The sequence below is a fragment of the Pimephales promelas genome, chromosome 3 (genome assembly GCF_988280905.1).
Source record: "Pimephales promelas chromosome 3, fPimPro1.hap1.1, whole genome shotgun sequence".
Lineage (NCBI taxonomy): Eukaryota > Metazoa > Chordata > Actinopteri > Cypriniformes > Leuciscidae > Pimephales > Pimephales promelas.
In genome coordinates, this window is record NC_142771.1 from 35,191,265 (window position 1) to 35,204,826 (window position 13,562).

At 40.1% G+C, this 13,562-nt stretch overlaps 1 protein-coding gene across 3 annotated transcripts in view; it reads right to left on the minus strand.

Annotated features, from left to right (window-relative positions):
- Positions 1 to 984: 984 nt before the first annotated feature.
- gmip (GEM interacting protein) overlaps positions 985 to 13,562 on the minus strand; it is a 28,996-nt gene continuing 16,418 nt past the window's right edge. For all 3 annotated transcript variants that reach the window (XM_039686484.2, XM_089128786.1, XM_089128787.1), the window contains 10 exons: positions 13,323 to 13,429; positions 13,169 to 13,231; positions 12,993 to 13,082; positions 12,740 to 12,900; positions 9,948 to 10,124; positions 9,260 to 9,397; positions 7,444 to 7,646; positions 7,036 to 7,363; positions 2,931 to 3,033; positions 985 to 1,859 (listed from right to left, as the gene is read on the minus strand). In XM_039686484.2, the coding sequence (XP_039542418.2) occupies positions 1,306 to 1,859; positions 2,931 to 3,033; positions 7,036 to 7,363; positions 7,444 to 7,646; positions 9,260 to 9,397; positions 9,948 to 10,124; positions 12,740 to 12,900; positions 12,993 to 13,082; positions 13,169 to 13,231; positions 13,323 to 13,429 (1,924 nt within the window). In that variant the 3' untranslated portion in view covers positions 985 to 1,305. The remainder of the gene's footprint in view (positions 1,860 to 2,930; positions 3,034 to 7,035; positions 7,364 to 7,443; positions 7,647 to 9,259; positions 9,398 to 9,947; positions 10,125 to 12,739; positions 12,901 to 12,992; positions 13,083 to 13,168; positions 13,232 to 13,322; positions 13,430 to 13,562) is intronic.

Consider the following 13,562-nt stretch of genomic DNA (forward strand, 5'->3'; position numbering starts at 1 on the left):
CTAAAAGAACAATAGACTTAAGATGAAAGACATATTTTTGTACATTTGGTCCAATGAAAGTTACAGACAAATGGGTGTTCAAGTTGTGAGTGAACTTGTCATTTAGCTACGGTTGAAAACGGATGAAAGCCAACAGGATAATTATTAAAAGTGTCATTTGTTCTCGTAGTCTGTATGCCTATATTAAATATGATAATCATGTAGCCTATACATTACGAGCGTTTTAACACAAAAATCAATGACAGAAGCATGTATTTGTAAAATAGCTTATGGGCTACAGTAGGGAAATGCGTAGTACAGGGAAACTTGACAAAACAATGGCTAGTATGGAAGTTAAAGTCATTTTTTTGGTAATTAATATACCCAATTATACCTAGAGCATGTCATCAAAAGCAATGCAGGTCAAAACGAGTCACGTCTGCCATCTAGTGGCGCCAGCCAATTAATATAGGCTAAAGTAAACTCAACTCAAGTCATCTATTCTATACTACGCACATGGCACCCATTATCGTTAATATTCACGCGAACCCAAGGCGTCATAAATCCTTTAGCGTAATATGAGACTACCCTACCCTACCCCACACCTAAACCTAACCATCACATCGCGTGTTATATTAACGATAACGGGTGCCATGTGCGTAGTATAGCGCCGTTTTCTCATATATGACGCTAAAGGATGAGAATGCGTTGGACAATTAGCATGATAAGCGGTAAGGTCCTAATAAGTGCAATACCGTTCAGTGCAAGATCTTAAACTCAGGTGATATGTAGATAAAACATTTAAAACACTGTAAATACGCTCATAATCTGTAAATGCTTATCCTGACTAAACCCAACTTTTATTCTCATATTTTTTATATTTAAATTTTTCTATTATAATTTGTATTACTATGTTTCTTGTTGTATTTATGTACACTGGGCTCTTTCTGATTCTGATTCTTCTGAATGTATTGTCGAATGTCAGTTTCAAAGAATCCGAAAAAACAAAACAAAAAAAAGCCAGTTTGTTGTTGTTACTTCCATATATTGCATGTTCATCCTAAAAGGAGTCATGTTTCAGCATCATACATCTATACAAGACAGACTGTCTATGAATAACAAAACAAACACAGGTAAATCTGTGCCAGATTTCCAGTGAGAGTGGAAACTACCATCTGTACTGTGATTTAACTACACTCCACAAAGCAGGGAAACTAAAAAAAAAAAATGTACAGCGCGTTGCCTACTAAAATACTGTTGGCTTTACAGCACAAAATGGGATTTATCCCAGCAACCCCATCAGTGAAGTAAACATGCTTCACGGTGTCAAACAAAATGGAGCTTCTCGGCCTTCCCTGAATCACTGCGTTTCAGCCTCAGTCCGGACAGGCCCTTCTGTGCCGTTCTCTCCTCCGTCGGACGCCTCCTCAAGGATCGGATCAAGCGCTCTCTCCCGCCCAGCGTGTTGTTCGACTGGTTGGTGTTTCGTTTGCCCATTACACCAGAAGCTACTGGTGTCACCCCCTCATCCGATACTGTCCTCGTCACCCCTGTGTGAGGTGCAGTCTGACTGCATCCAGTCTTATTCTGCGGGCTAGGGGTCTCGTGTAATCGTGAGTGAGTTGTCATGGGGGTCTCGGGCTCAGGAGAGGAGCTGCGGCTGCTGTCTGCACTTCCTGGCACAAGTCCTTGCCCGCTCTCAGAATTGTCCTCGTCCTGCGACTGAGAGTCTGCTTTGTGTAAGTGTGTTCCTGCCGAACCCTGTCTGTAGTACTTGACCGGCTGCCTGCTGAAGTGACCCCTCGACTGAGTCTGTAGTTGACTTTCTGCAGCCTGCTCCGGATGCCCCTGAGGAGACGCTGTCGGCCTCATAGCCAGGACTGGATGATGGACAGAACAAAATCGAACGTTTATTCACAACAATTGAATTAAAAAATGTCATTTTGTATTAATCAAAATGCTTTAAAAATGTATTTCCATTAAAGGAGTAGTTCACTTTTTAAAAAAAAAACGTTTGCTGATAATTAACTCACCCCCATGTCATCCTAGATGTCCATGTCTTTCTTTCTTCAGTCGAAAAGAAATTAAGGTTTTTGATGAAAACATTCCAGGATTTTTCTCCATATAATGGACTTCAATGGGAACCAAATGGTTCAAGACAAAATGAGAGTTTCAGTACAAACTGTTCAAAGGGCTTTAAACGATTCCAGACGATGATCAAGCGAAACGATCGCTCATTTAATAAATAAATAACAAAGTTTAAGTTTTATAAGCTCAAATGGTTGCCTTGCTCTGTTCTTGTGATGCGCGTTCGTGACTCTCCTGTTCGAACTCGTTTATCAAAATGAACGAATCTTTTCCCGAGTCAACTCGTTTATTTCGTTTGTTGAATGAACCAAATGACACGAAAAAAGATTTGTTCATTTTGATAAACGAGTTCGAACAGGAGAGTCACGAACGCGCATCACAAGAACAGAGCAAGGCAACCATTTGAGCTTATAAAACTTAAACTTTGTTATTTATTTATTAAATTAGCGATCATTTCGCTTTATAAGACCCTTATTCATCGTTTGGAATCGTTTAAAGCCCTTTGAACAGTTTGCAGTTTGCACTGAAACAGTCTTTTGAACCTTGAACCGTTTGGTTCCCATTGAAGTCCATTATATGGAGAAAAATCCTGGAATGTTTTCATCAAAAACCTTAATTTCTTTTCGACTGAAGAAAGAAAGACATGGACATCTTGGATGACATGGGGGGGGGGGGGGGGGGGAGTAAATTATCAGCAAAAGTTTTTTTTAAAGTGAACTACTCCTTTAACAAAAAAAAAAAGACTTGTTTGCATATGACAACAGGAAGAAAAAGGATCGGCAATGCCACAGAAACACAGAGCAAAAAGAGTGCGCAAGCAGCCAGCTGGTATTGAATTTGAATGTCTTTTAAAGCCCTCCTACCTGCTCTCTCATTGGCTTCTGGGCTCAGCTGGTCCATTGCTTCATTGGATGATGACTTGTCAGAAATATAACCCTCGCTTGAATCTCTCTTGATAGTGCGATTCTGTTAAAATGATAAAAATTCTGAATATAAGTTGACTAATGGATCATTTAGATGTTTAAATTACTGTCTTGTAGTATTATATATTGTAAATAAAGTGTCAGTGACACATTTAAAAAAATAAACTGGTTACACAGGTATCATTTAAAAGTTTGGGTTTTTAGAGTTTTTTTGTTTTTTTAAATGAATTAACAGTTTTATTTGGAAACAATGCATTAAATTGAATATATATATATATATTCAGTTTCCCCGAAAATGCCAAGCAGCAAAACTGTTTTCAAATTTGTTAATTAATGTGTCTTGAGCAGCAAATCATCATATTAGAACAATTTCTGAATGATCATGTGAAAATCCAGCTTTGATCACAGAAATAAATTACATTTAAATATATTTAAACAGTTATTTTAAATTGCAATGAAATTAAATTATACTGTTTTTACTGTATTTTGATCAAATAAATGAAGCCTTAAGAGACTTAAAAAACATGAAAAAAATGTACTTATATAGGATTTATTATAATAGGATATATAACTGCCAGTTAGTGTGTGTTAGTCCAGCGCTATTTGTGAGAAGCCTACTAAAACAGTCTAAACCTGTGGAAAACTCGCTAATCAATAAGTTAACGGGATAGTTCACTTTGAAATAAATTTTTGATATGTTTTAGCTTACCTCAAGGGCATCCAAGACGTAGGTGTCTTTGTTTCCACAGTATTTTCAATTTTGATATTTTTAGGTCAAACCGTTCTTGTCTGTCAGTCATATAATGGAGGTCTATGGTCACCACCTCAAAGAGCATGCACAGAGAAGTCCAAATTAAACATGATTTAATGACTCGTGAATGTAAGTAAACATTGATGTTTGTGTGAGAAAACGAACAGTATTTATATTGTTTTACCTCTTGTAACCACAGCCACAAAGCGCCCGTGCCCTCAGATCAGTTGGACGTGGCTGTGGTTACAAGACGTAAAAACGATATAAATACTGTTCGTTTTCTCACACAAACCGCTCGTTTCATGTCTTAGGCCATCAATGTGTACTTACCATTACGAGTCATTAAATCATGTTTAATTTGGACTTCTCTGTGCATGCTCTTTGAGGTGGTGACCATAGACCACCATTATATAACTGACAGACAACGGTTTGACCTAAAAATATCAAAATTGAAATTACTGCGGACACAAAGACACCTACATCTTGGATCACTTTGTGGTAAGCTAAAACATACCAAAAATTTATTTCAAAGTGAACTAGCCTTTTAAACTGTTCTAGTTAGAGGAGACTCGGCTAATAGTTAATACCATTCTCCAGGCTTTTCTATGGTTGCTAAGGAGCCTCGGCACTGACTAAAATCACCTTGCGGCAGAGGTAAGACTCTCTGACATAAGCACAAGCACACAGGCAAGCAGAAGTAATCTTCACAGAGTAAGCGTTTAATCCCTCCAGGCCTTTCCACGGGCACGGCGGGACAATTCAGGCCCAAGCAGAGCAATAGCGGCTCAAGCAGATCAAGATGAACTCTTTCGCCCGCATGAGCACGTCCACCTGAGGCGAGCTTTCAGCATCAGTCGGACTGTGTTGATTTCACTTACACGGTGTTCTAACCAGATGCGATGCCGCAACACACAGCGTCTTTTCAGAGTTTTTGTTCTAACCAGCCGCGGCGGCGATACGCATTAACGATAGAAACGGTTTCCATTTCTGTGACGTCGCGGCTGGAACCAAAACATAAGAAACTATGACGGATAATGTGCTTCATATAATCGTCTAATGTGCGTTTGAATATCATTTTGCGTGACTTTTATAGCAATATGTCTGAAAGCAATGGATAATTCAACTCAGATCTTGAAAATCAATGAAAGGTAACAAGTACGTTTAAAATCAATGTGAACAAACAAGTGTATTCTACGACAAAGATCGTTTCAGTCACTCAGTATTTATTTTGAATGCTATTAAAATGGTTTAATATTTATCTAGTTGATAGCAAGTAAAGTCACCATGAAATCAAAAATTACAATTCTAATATTGCAGTATTTATTGTAAATGATTCATCTTTTTTTAAATATGCTCTCCTATCTTTAAAGAGTAACTAAACCCTAAACCAACTTTTTTTAGTTAATGATCTGTAAGAATGGATCTTTATTAATACCAGTCATTGATTCGAGTAACTTTTTTGACATATGTGTATAAAGTGTTTTATTTCTACAATATATGGTGTAAAAACGTCTTAGTGCTGCCCTCTTCAGGTTGAACGGTGGCTACTGCAGTTGAATTTTCCTATTGGATGTTCCGCACTTCATGACGTACGCAGGTTTCAGCTCACCGCGCGAGCTACTCCCCTTTGGCAGTATAAAAAACAGCTTGTTTCGTCAAAACCAGTCAGGAATTGGAATTGTGAGTATTGAAAACGATCAGGATAGAGTGTTTTAGCATCTGTTTCGTCCCCTCTATCTCCGCTGGGCTCTGCCCACTATTTCAGCATTTTTCAAATATTGCCAGTGGGTGGAGTCGGGCTCTGACCAGGGGTTTAGTTACCCTTTAATCAAAATAAACCTCTCTCTGATGTTTACTGTTTACGGAGGGTGACTCACGCGAGGTTCACCAATAGCAAACCACAACCATCCAATCAATTCACGTCACTTTAATCAGAGCAAGATGGCAGTGTACCTTCTCTAAATTAGCCACACAAAAGCACAGGAAGGTTTTTAACTCAACTCAACGAAGAATGCACATCAGGTAAGTTTAGCTTTTTTATGTTTTTATTTAAAGGTACAATATGCAAGATTGTTTCGCCACCAGGGGTCGCTAACCTCTTACAATAACAAAGGCGTATATTAATGACGTATATTCCGTATTAAGCGGAATTATGGATGTTGTCGTCAAGCTGATGGATCTTTAATGGATGAGTGAATACATTGATGTTTGTAACATGAAGCAGGGCGCGATTGCTAGACGTATACCAGCGCCACACGCAACGCGAGTCCCACGGATATAAAGGAATAAGGACATTTAATTCTACCAAACTACACGCTGAATTACTCACACAGGTCAGTTTATTAGAGGAATTAAACTTGAGGTAACGCAGCGCTGCTTCACTTGCTCTAACAGATCACACTAAACGGCATTTGAGTGTTGAACGTTAGTTAGTTAGGTTGTTTGTTGACTGAATGTGACTAAGCTAGATTAACATTAGAGAATAACATACAGATCATATTCTAACTTTTCATCATGTTGAACTATTTAACATTGATTAGTTTTATATACATTGATTTGCTCACCTGTTTGCTCAAGTAACATGCAACACTCACGTCCCCGTCAAGTCGAAGTTAGTCGCGGGCGTGGAGCTCTCGGCATTTCGAAAGATGTTGATCTTCGTTTTAGTCCTCTTTTTGTCTCAAAGGCTGCTTGCCATGGTCCATAATGAACAAAACCCTGCTAGGGACGCTCACACTGTTGAGCTCGCATAACGGGCATAACCGACCCAGTTGTCCACGTCTGTCGCCATGGTTACTATTGCAGTACGAGGTCAAACCTGGTGGAAACCGGGGGTAACGCGGATATGACGTCATTGACCTTGCTCACACGCCCCATTTCCTTGGTTAAAAATCGCAATTTTCTCACGATTTACAAATAGTTGGAAACATTTGGGATATTGTAAGTAGTCAAACATTGGCCTAGTGGGTTTTGGATATTTTACAGCAAAATCCTACATATTGTACCTTTAATTTATGAAAATTTTAAATTACGACGTTTGCGGTGCATTCAACTCGTGAATAATGCACCAACTATCCCAACCTTTGCATGCCGATTTCACATGTGCACTTGCAGAGAGAGAGAGAACACACCCACACTCTCTTCTGATTGGCTGTGATATTTGATTGATTTTGACGCGTATGGTAGCCGTGTCGTGTCGAGTGTCTCGCTGAGATCTTATAGCATTGCTTCTGGTTAGAACATGATGTAAGCGTGGAGCTACAGATTGTGTGACGTCACGTTCGTATTGCCTACCTCCAATGAGCGTGGGCGTTCCCTGGACGAGGCTCCAGGGTCCTGTGAGGAACTGCTGGCAGGAGAGATGGGACATGAAGCTCTTGGGGGGGTGTCCGGGAGGGGTGCCGTGGGAGGCGGTGGCGGAGGTGTGCTGGATCTTGTTGGGGAACCGAATACTTGTTCATAGTGTGAGATCATGAACTCCACGAGAAGAGCCTGATAGCTGGTTTCCAGGAGGGCGATCATCGACACGTCCCCCGACACCAGGGGCCGCAGGAGCGTGGGGCCAAACACGATGCCCAGGTTTCCTGGAGACATTTTGTTGTCTTCATATTGGTCTGCCACTCTGAAGAGAAGAAAGTGATGGATTAGTAGCGAACCACGTCATTTAGATGAGCGTTAATGTAGCTTCAGACAGCATGGTACCTGTTTAAGTGGGCGGTCATGTGCTGAACTGTTTTGTAGTTACACAGAGGCAATCGACAAGTAAGCTCTCGGAGTTTGAGCACAATACTCTCCACAATCCCAACAGTCTCGGCAACATGATCCTTTTCACTAAGCCTCTGAATCTCCTTACCCACGTTGATAAAGTCGTTGTAAAGGTCAAAGGTGAGTAACGGCTCTGGAAGCTGTGAAAGAGATAGACGGGGTGATGACCACATGAGGGGATTAATCCCAAAATATTTTTCAAGGAATGAGAAGATTACTGTAAATAGAGTGTAACTGTCAGGTACGGGTTGTAAAAATCCCGTTCATTTTCTCTATAGCGAATTAATTTTAAACAATAACTTTTAAACCATTAAAGGGTTAGTTCACCCAAAAATGAAAATTAAGTCATTAATTTCTCACCCCCATGCTGTACCAACCCCGTAAGACCTTCGTTCATCTTCGGAACACAAATGAAGATATTTTTGATTAAATTTGAGAGCTGTATAACTACCACATAGACTTCTAAGGGAATGACACTTGTCGGCCCAGAAAGTCAATGAAGAAAATGTTTAAATATCCCAAGTGACTACCGTGGCTCAACTATATGTTTATCAAGCGACGCGAATACTTTTTGTGCGAAAAAACAAACAAAAATAACGAGTTTATTCGACTATTTCTTTTCTTCCTTGTAGGCCAGAAACGAGACTTCCTTAGATTTCCACGACGCATGCGCGAGAATTGACCTGAAGTAGTTGAAGGAGATCGCAATTCTCGCGCATGCGTCGTGGAAATCTAAGGAAGTCTCGTCAAGAGGCAGTCCCTTAGGAGCCAATGTGGTAGTTATACAGCTCTCAAATTTAACCAAAAATATCTTCATTTGTGTTCCGAAGACGAACGAAGGTCTTACGGGGTTGGTACAGCATGGGGGTGAGTAATTAATGACTTAATTTTCATTTTTGGGTGAACTAACCCTTTAAAGGAGTAGTTCACTTTCAAAAAACTTTAGCTGATAATTTACTCTCCCCCATGTCATCCAAGATATCCATGTCATTCTTTCTTCAGTGCAAAAGAAATTAAGGTTTTTGATGAAAACATTCCAGGATTTTTCTCCATATAATGGACTTCAATGGGAACCAAACGGTTCAAGGTCCAAAAGACAGTTTCAGTGCAAACTGCAAACAGTTCAAAGGGCTTTAAACGATTTCAGAATCGAAAATGAACAAATCTTTTTGCGTGTCATTTAGTTCATTCAACGAACGAATGAACCAATTGACTCTGGAAAAGATTCATTCATTTTGATGATCGAGTTTGAACAGGAGAGTCACGAACGCGCATCACAGAACAGAGCAAGGCGACCATTTGAGCTTATAAAACTTAAGCTTAGTTATTTTTTTATTAAATGAGCGATCGTTTCGCTTGATAAGACCCTTATTCATCGTCTGGAATCATTTAAAGCCCTTTGAACTGTTTGCAGTTTGTACTGAAACTGTCTTTTTGGACCTTGAACCGTTTGGTTCCCAATGAAGTCCATTATATGGAGAAAAATCCTGGAATGTTTTCATCAAAAACCTTAATTTCTTTTCGACTGAAGAAAGAAAGACATGGACATCTTGGATGACATGGGGGTGATTAAATTATCAGCAAATGTTTTTTGAAAAGTGAACTACTCCTTTAACAAAGAGAAAAAAGTCCTTCCGGAAACAAGGTTACTGAAAAATTGGGCGAGCTCTGTTGTGCTCCATTTAAGACTCGATATTTGTTTTACTTGAACTCACGTTAAAAATGTGAACTCTACTCAAGAATCCTTTTTTACCTCTTTGAAGAAGTGCTTGAGTACGGAGGTGATGTCATGCGGTGAGAGGTCACTAAGGTCAACTTGGTCTTTCTGGATTTCAAAGGCCTGACATAACTTGAGAATGCGAGGTTTGGATCCACTGATTCTGTACACTCCCTATACACAGAGACAAGAACAAGAGAGGGAACACAAGCAGATCATTTTATCTTCTGAACAAAATATGATTGTTTGCTTGTCCATGATGCCGGCCGAAAACTTGCCCCAATCATTCGAGGTTTCATTCAAGTCCGTGGTAAATCTTTATTGAAATCACTAACCCTAAAGGCTGGAATAAACTACACAACTTTTACCCCGATTTTAACCCTGATTTACATTTTCGATCCAGTCAGAGGATACCAAACATGTTTGATATTTTGAGCCGATTTTAAAACGTATTAATTTCATTTGTCACATGTCTCCAAGCAATGAGGCACATGTTTCTGTTTTATGAGTTCAGAACCTCTGTAACCATTTCCGAAGTCGGCAAGTCTAGTGTTTTAAAATCTTTTCGGATTTTAAAAGCCGTGTAATGTAATCCAGCCTTAAAGCAATAGTCAAAAGTTGCCTTAGCAAGCATTAAAAATACAGATCGGTGTACGAGTGAGTCGACTAGTCAAACTTCTTGTGTGTCTCTTTTAAGACAATTTAACAAGATCAGTGTTTTTACCTGGACTCCGAGAGCCCTGCTCTCAATCTCTTCAGTGCAGCGCAGGACAACGAAGGGCACACAGTCCTGGCTCTCTCTGGGCAGCAGGGATAACTCGATCCCAAAGATGAAGCCCCTCTTGTGCTCACACTCCAGCTGGCAAACCTCCAGGCACTTCCTGTGGACGGCAAGGCCACACTGGCAAGAGAGGAGCAACAGTCAGTCTGCCATGTTCATTATTTTACTAACCAGTCATTTAAAGGGATAGTTCACCCAAAAAATTGGCGTATCTTCGGAACACAAACGAAGATTGTTTTTGATTTTATGCGAGAGGTTTCTGAACCAGCCATTGGCAGCAACGTCATTGCAACTTTCATGGCCCAGAAAGGTAGTAAAGACATCGTAAAAATAGTCCATGTGACTTCAGTGGGTCAACCTTCAGTGGGAATACTTTTTTTGGCTCACTATTGGCAGTCGCTGGTTACGTGAGAAGTATAATATACTTTTAAATATTCTAAGTATAAAGTAAGTAAGAAAGTAAGTAAGAACCACAACACATGTTTGCTGGCCAATAGTGAGCCGACGTTCTGATGTAGAACCAGGAGGCATTGCACTGTTAATACTGTCAACAGCGTTGGAGAATGACGTGGAAGAGAAGAGATTGTAAAAAGTATTCTCGTCACTTCATAACATTAAAGGGTTAGTTCACCCAAAAATGAAAATTAAGTCATTAATTACTCACCCCCATGCTGTACCAACCCCGTAAGACCTTCGTTCGTCTTCGGAACACAAATAAAGATATTTTTGATTGAATCTGAGGGCTGGATCACTTTTCCATAGACAGCCTGAGGGACTGCCTCTTGACGGCCCAGAAAGTCATTAAAAGAAAAGGTTTAAATATTCCATGTGCCTACAGTGGCTCAACTATAACTTTATCAAGCGACGAGACTACTTTTTGTGCGAAAAAAAAACGTAAATAACGACTTTATTCGACTTTCCATTACTTCCTTATGGGCGCATGCGCGAGAACTGAGACGAGACCGTTCTTCTTCGACTACTTTTTGTTACCGGCTGCTCACCGCTTAGGAGTTTTACCGTATAAGATGACGTACTGATATAGCCGGAGGCGCAAAACGTTCTGTTTACAAGCAGTACGTCATCTTATACGGTAGGGGGCGGTAAAACTCCTAAGCGGTGAGCAGCCGGTAACAAAAAGTAGTCGAAGAAGAACGGTCTCGTCTCAGTTCTCGCGCATGCGCCCATAAGGAAGTAATGGAAAGTCGAATAAAGTCGTTATTTACGTTTTTTTTTCGCACAAAAAGTAGTCTCGTCGCTTGATAAAGTTATAGTTGAGCCACTGTAGGCACATGGAATATTTAAACCTTTTCTTTTAATGACTTTCTGGGCCGTCAAGAGGCAGTCCCTCAGGCTGTCTATGGAAAAGTGATCCAGCCCCCAGATTCAATCAAAAATATCTTTATTTGTGTTCCGAAGATGAACGAAGGTCTTACGGGGTTGGTACAGCATGGGGGTGAGTAATTAATGACTTAATTTTCATTTTTGGGTGAACTAACCCTTTAAGATTGAACCACTGAAGTCACATGGACTATTTTAACGATGTCTTTACTACCTTTCTGGGCCATGAAAGTTGCAATGATGTTGCTGCCAATGGCTGGTTCAGAAACCTTTCAGATTTCATCAAAAATATCTTCATTTGTGTTCCGATGATGAACGAAGGTCATGAAGGTCATGAGGGTGAGTAATTAATGACAGGATTATTGTAGGACTTATTTATAGGATCAGTTCACCAGTAAATTGCTTTACTTAAGCCAACAATAAATCACAATTCTATTCATTTTTCTTATTCATAGAGAAATTGTTTTTTGTGGTAATGTATAAACCTTGCATTTCACGCAAGACATGGCGTTATAAAAATGTGGTGTCACCATGAAATCAAAATGCCAATTATTGTTTTTTATGGAATATTGCAGTATTTATTATAGATGACTTATCCACGCACATCTTTTTATGATTATTCATGTGTCCTTCGTAATCTTTCATCAAAATAAATTCTTCTCCCTCTTGCAGCTCGTCTTCTCTTCTCTGGTGATGTGTTTACTGGCATGAGGGCGGGGCAACTTGTCACTCACATGAGATCCACCAATAGCAAACCACAACCATCCATTCAATTCCCCATGGACAAAATTAAGTCCTGTCCTACATTTTTTCTTGTTCGAGAAGCAATTTCACTCGGATATACTAACTAAAAGTAGGGCCCTATGATTTCCGCGATCACGGAATTGCGGAATTGGCAAATTAACGCGGAATCTAATGTTAACGCAGAATTTCGTAGATTTTTACATATTTGGTTTGAAATTGTTTTTGTGTAGGAGAAGAACGTATGTCTGGTGAAAATACAGACCGGGGGAAGCAAATCTGGGCGACACAACGAAATCAAAACAACGAAAGCATGGCGAAGCGGCTCTCCGCTGCTTTACTTTCGTCGGCAAAAAGTTAAGAAACTCAACGCTATAAGCCGTCAGTGCCGAGCCGAGAAATTGCACGTGACTTATACAGTGTTTCCCACACATAGACTAATTCGCCGCCACGTTACCTCAATAAATTTAAGGTCATTCCTAATATATCTGTATTTTTTTAATCATTAACTTTAAAAGCACACTCTCTTTACGACTAAAATACGACTAAAACAGTCAAGGGTAAAAAAAAACGAATTCCCAAAACGGAATTTGGGAAAAAATAAAACGGATTTCATGGGCCCTGTAAAAAACCATGGGCCCTTATCTGATACTCACCTCCTCACACTCAATCCCGTTGACCAGGATGTAGTTGTCACATTGCTTACACTTGACCATCTTGCTCTTCATTTTTCTCAGTCTGTGGGTCAAAGCGGCACGTGACGCAGTTCGTGGTTTACACGTCATTCCGTTGCTATCAGATAAACCCTCTTCGCTCTCTGCACACAAATGAGAGCGTCAACAACTGAGCGTCAAAAAAAGTCAACAACTGCAGTGTCTGCCATAGAAATGAAGAGAGAGTAAAATATACCTGCTTCTAGCAGAGCGTCTTTCTCATCAAGATCATCTGAAGACATGGTTCCCGTGGAGGAGGCCTTGGGCAGCTTACGGCTCCCATGAGCTTCAGGGAGGAGAGGTTTTAGTCTCTTATTGACAACATCTAGATAGGACAGTAATAAAATGTTGCAAGAGATTTCTTTTTTCTACCTGGACTGGACAGCGATTCAAGACTTCCTCCAGTGCTGTCTCGGTCACTTTGACCAGGCCGTCCTGTACATCAATAAATCACATGACAATTTTCAGGTGCACTTCAGCTGGACGGGTTAAATGCATGAAAGTTTATGACGGAAATCAGACGTACGTCCTTCTACTAAACTGCTGCTGTGTTTCAGATCATCTGGTAGCGCATATGAATCTTGTAGGTAACTTGTAGCACTGCTTTGTTTACGTCGACCTGTCGGTGGGGATCTGTGAAAATTGGGTACAGAGAAATTCAACTCAAATGATGCGGTTGCTAGTTTAGTTGTTCACACACGTAAATGAGCTTCAGTTGACTGCCGAAGCATCGAGACAGAAATGCTTAAAGGTACATTGCGCAAGT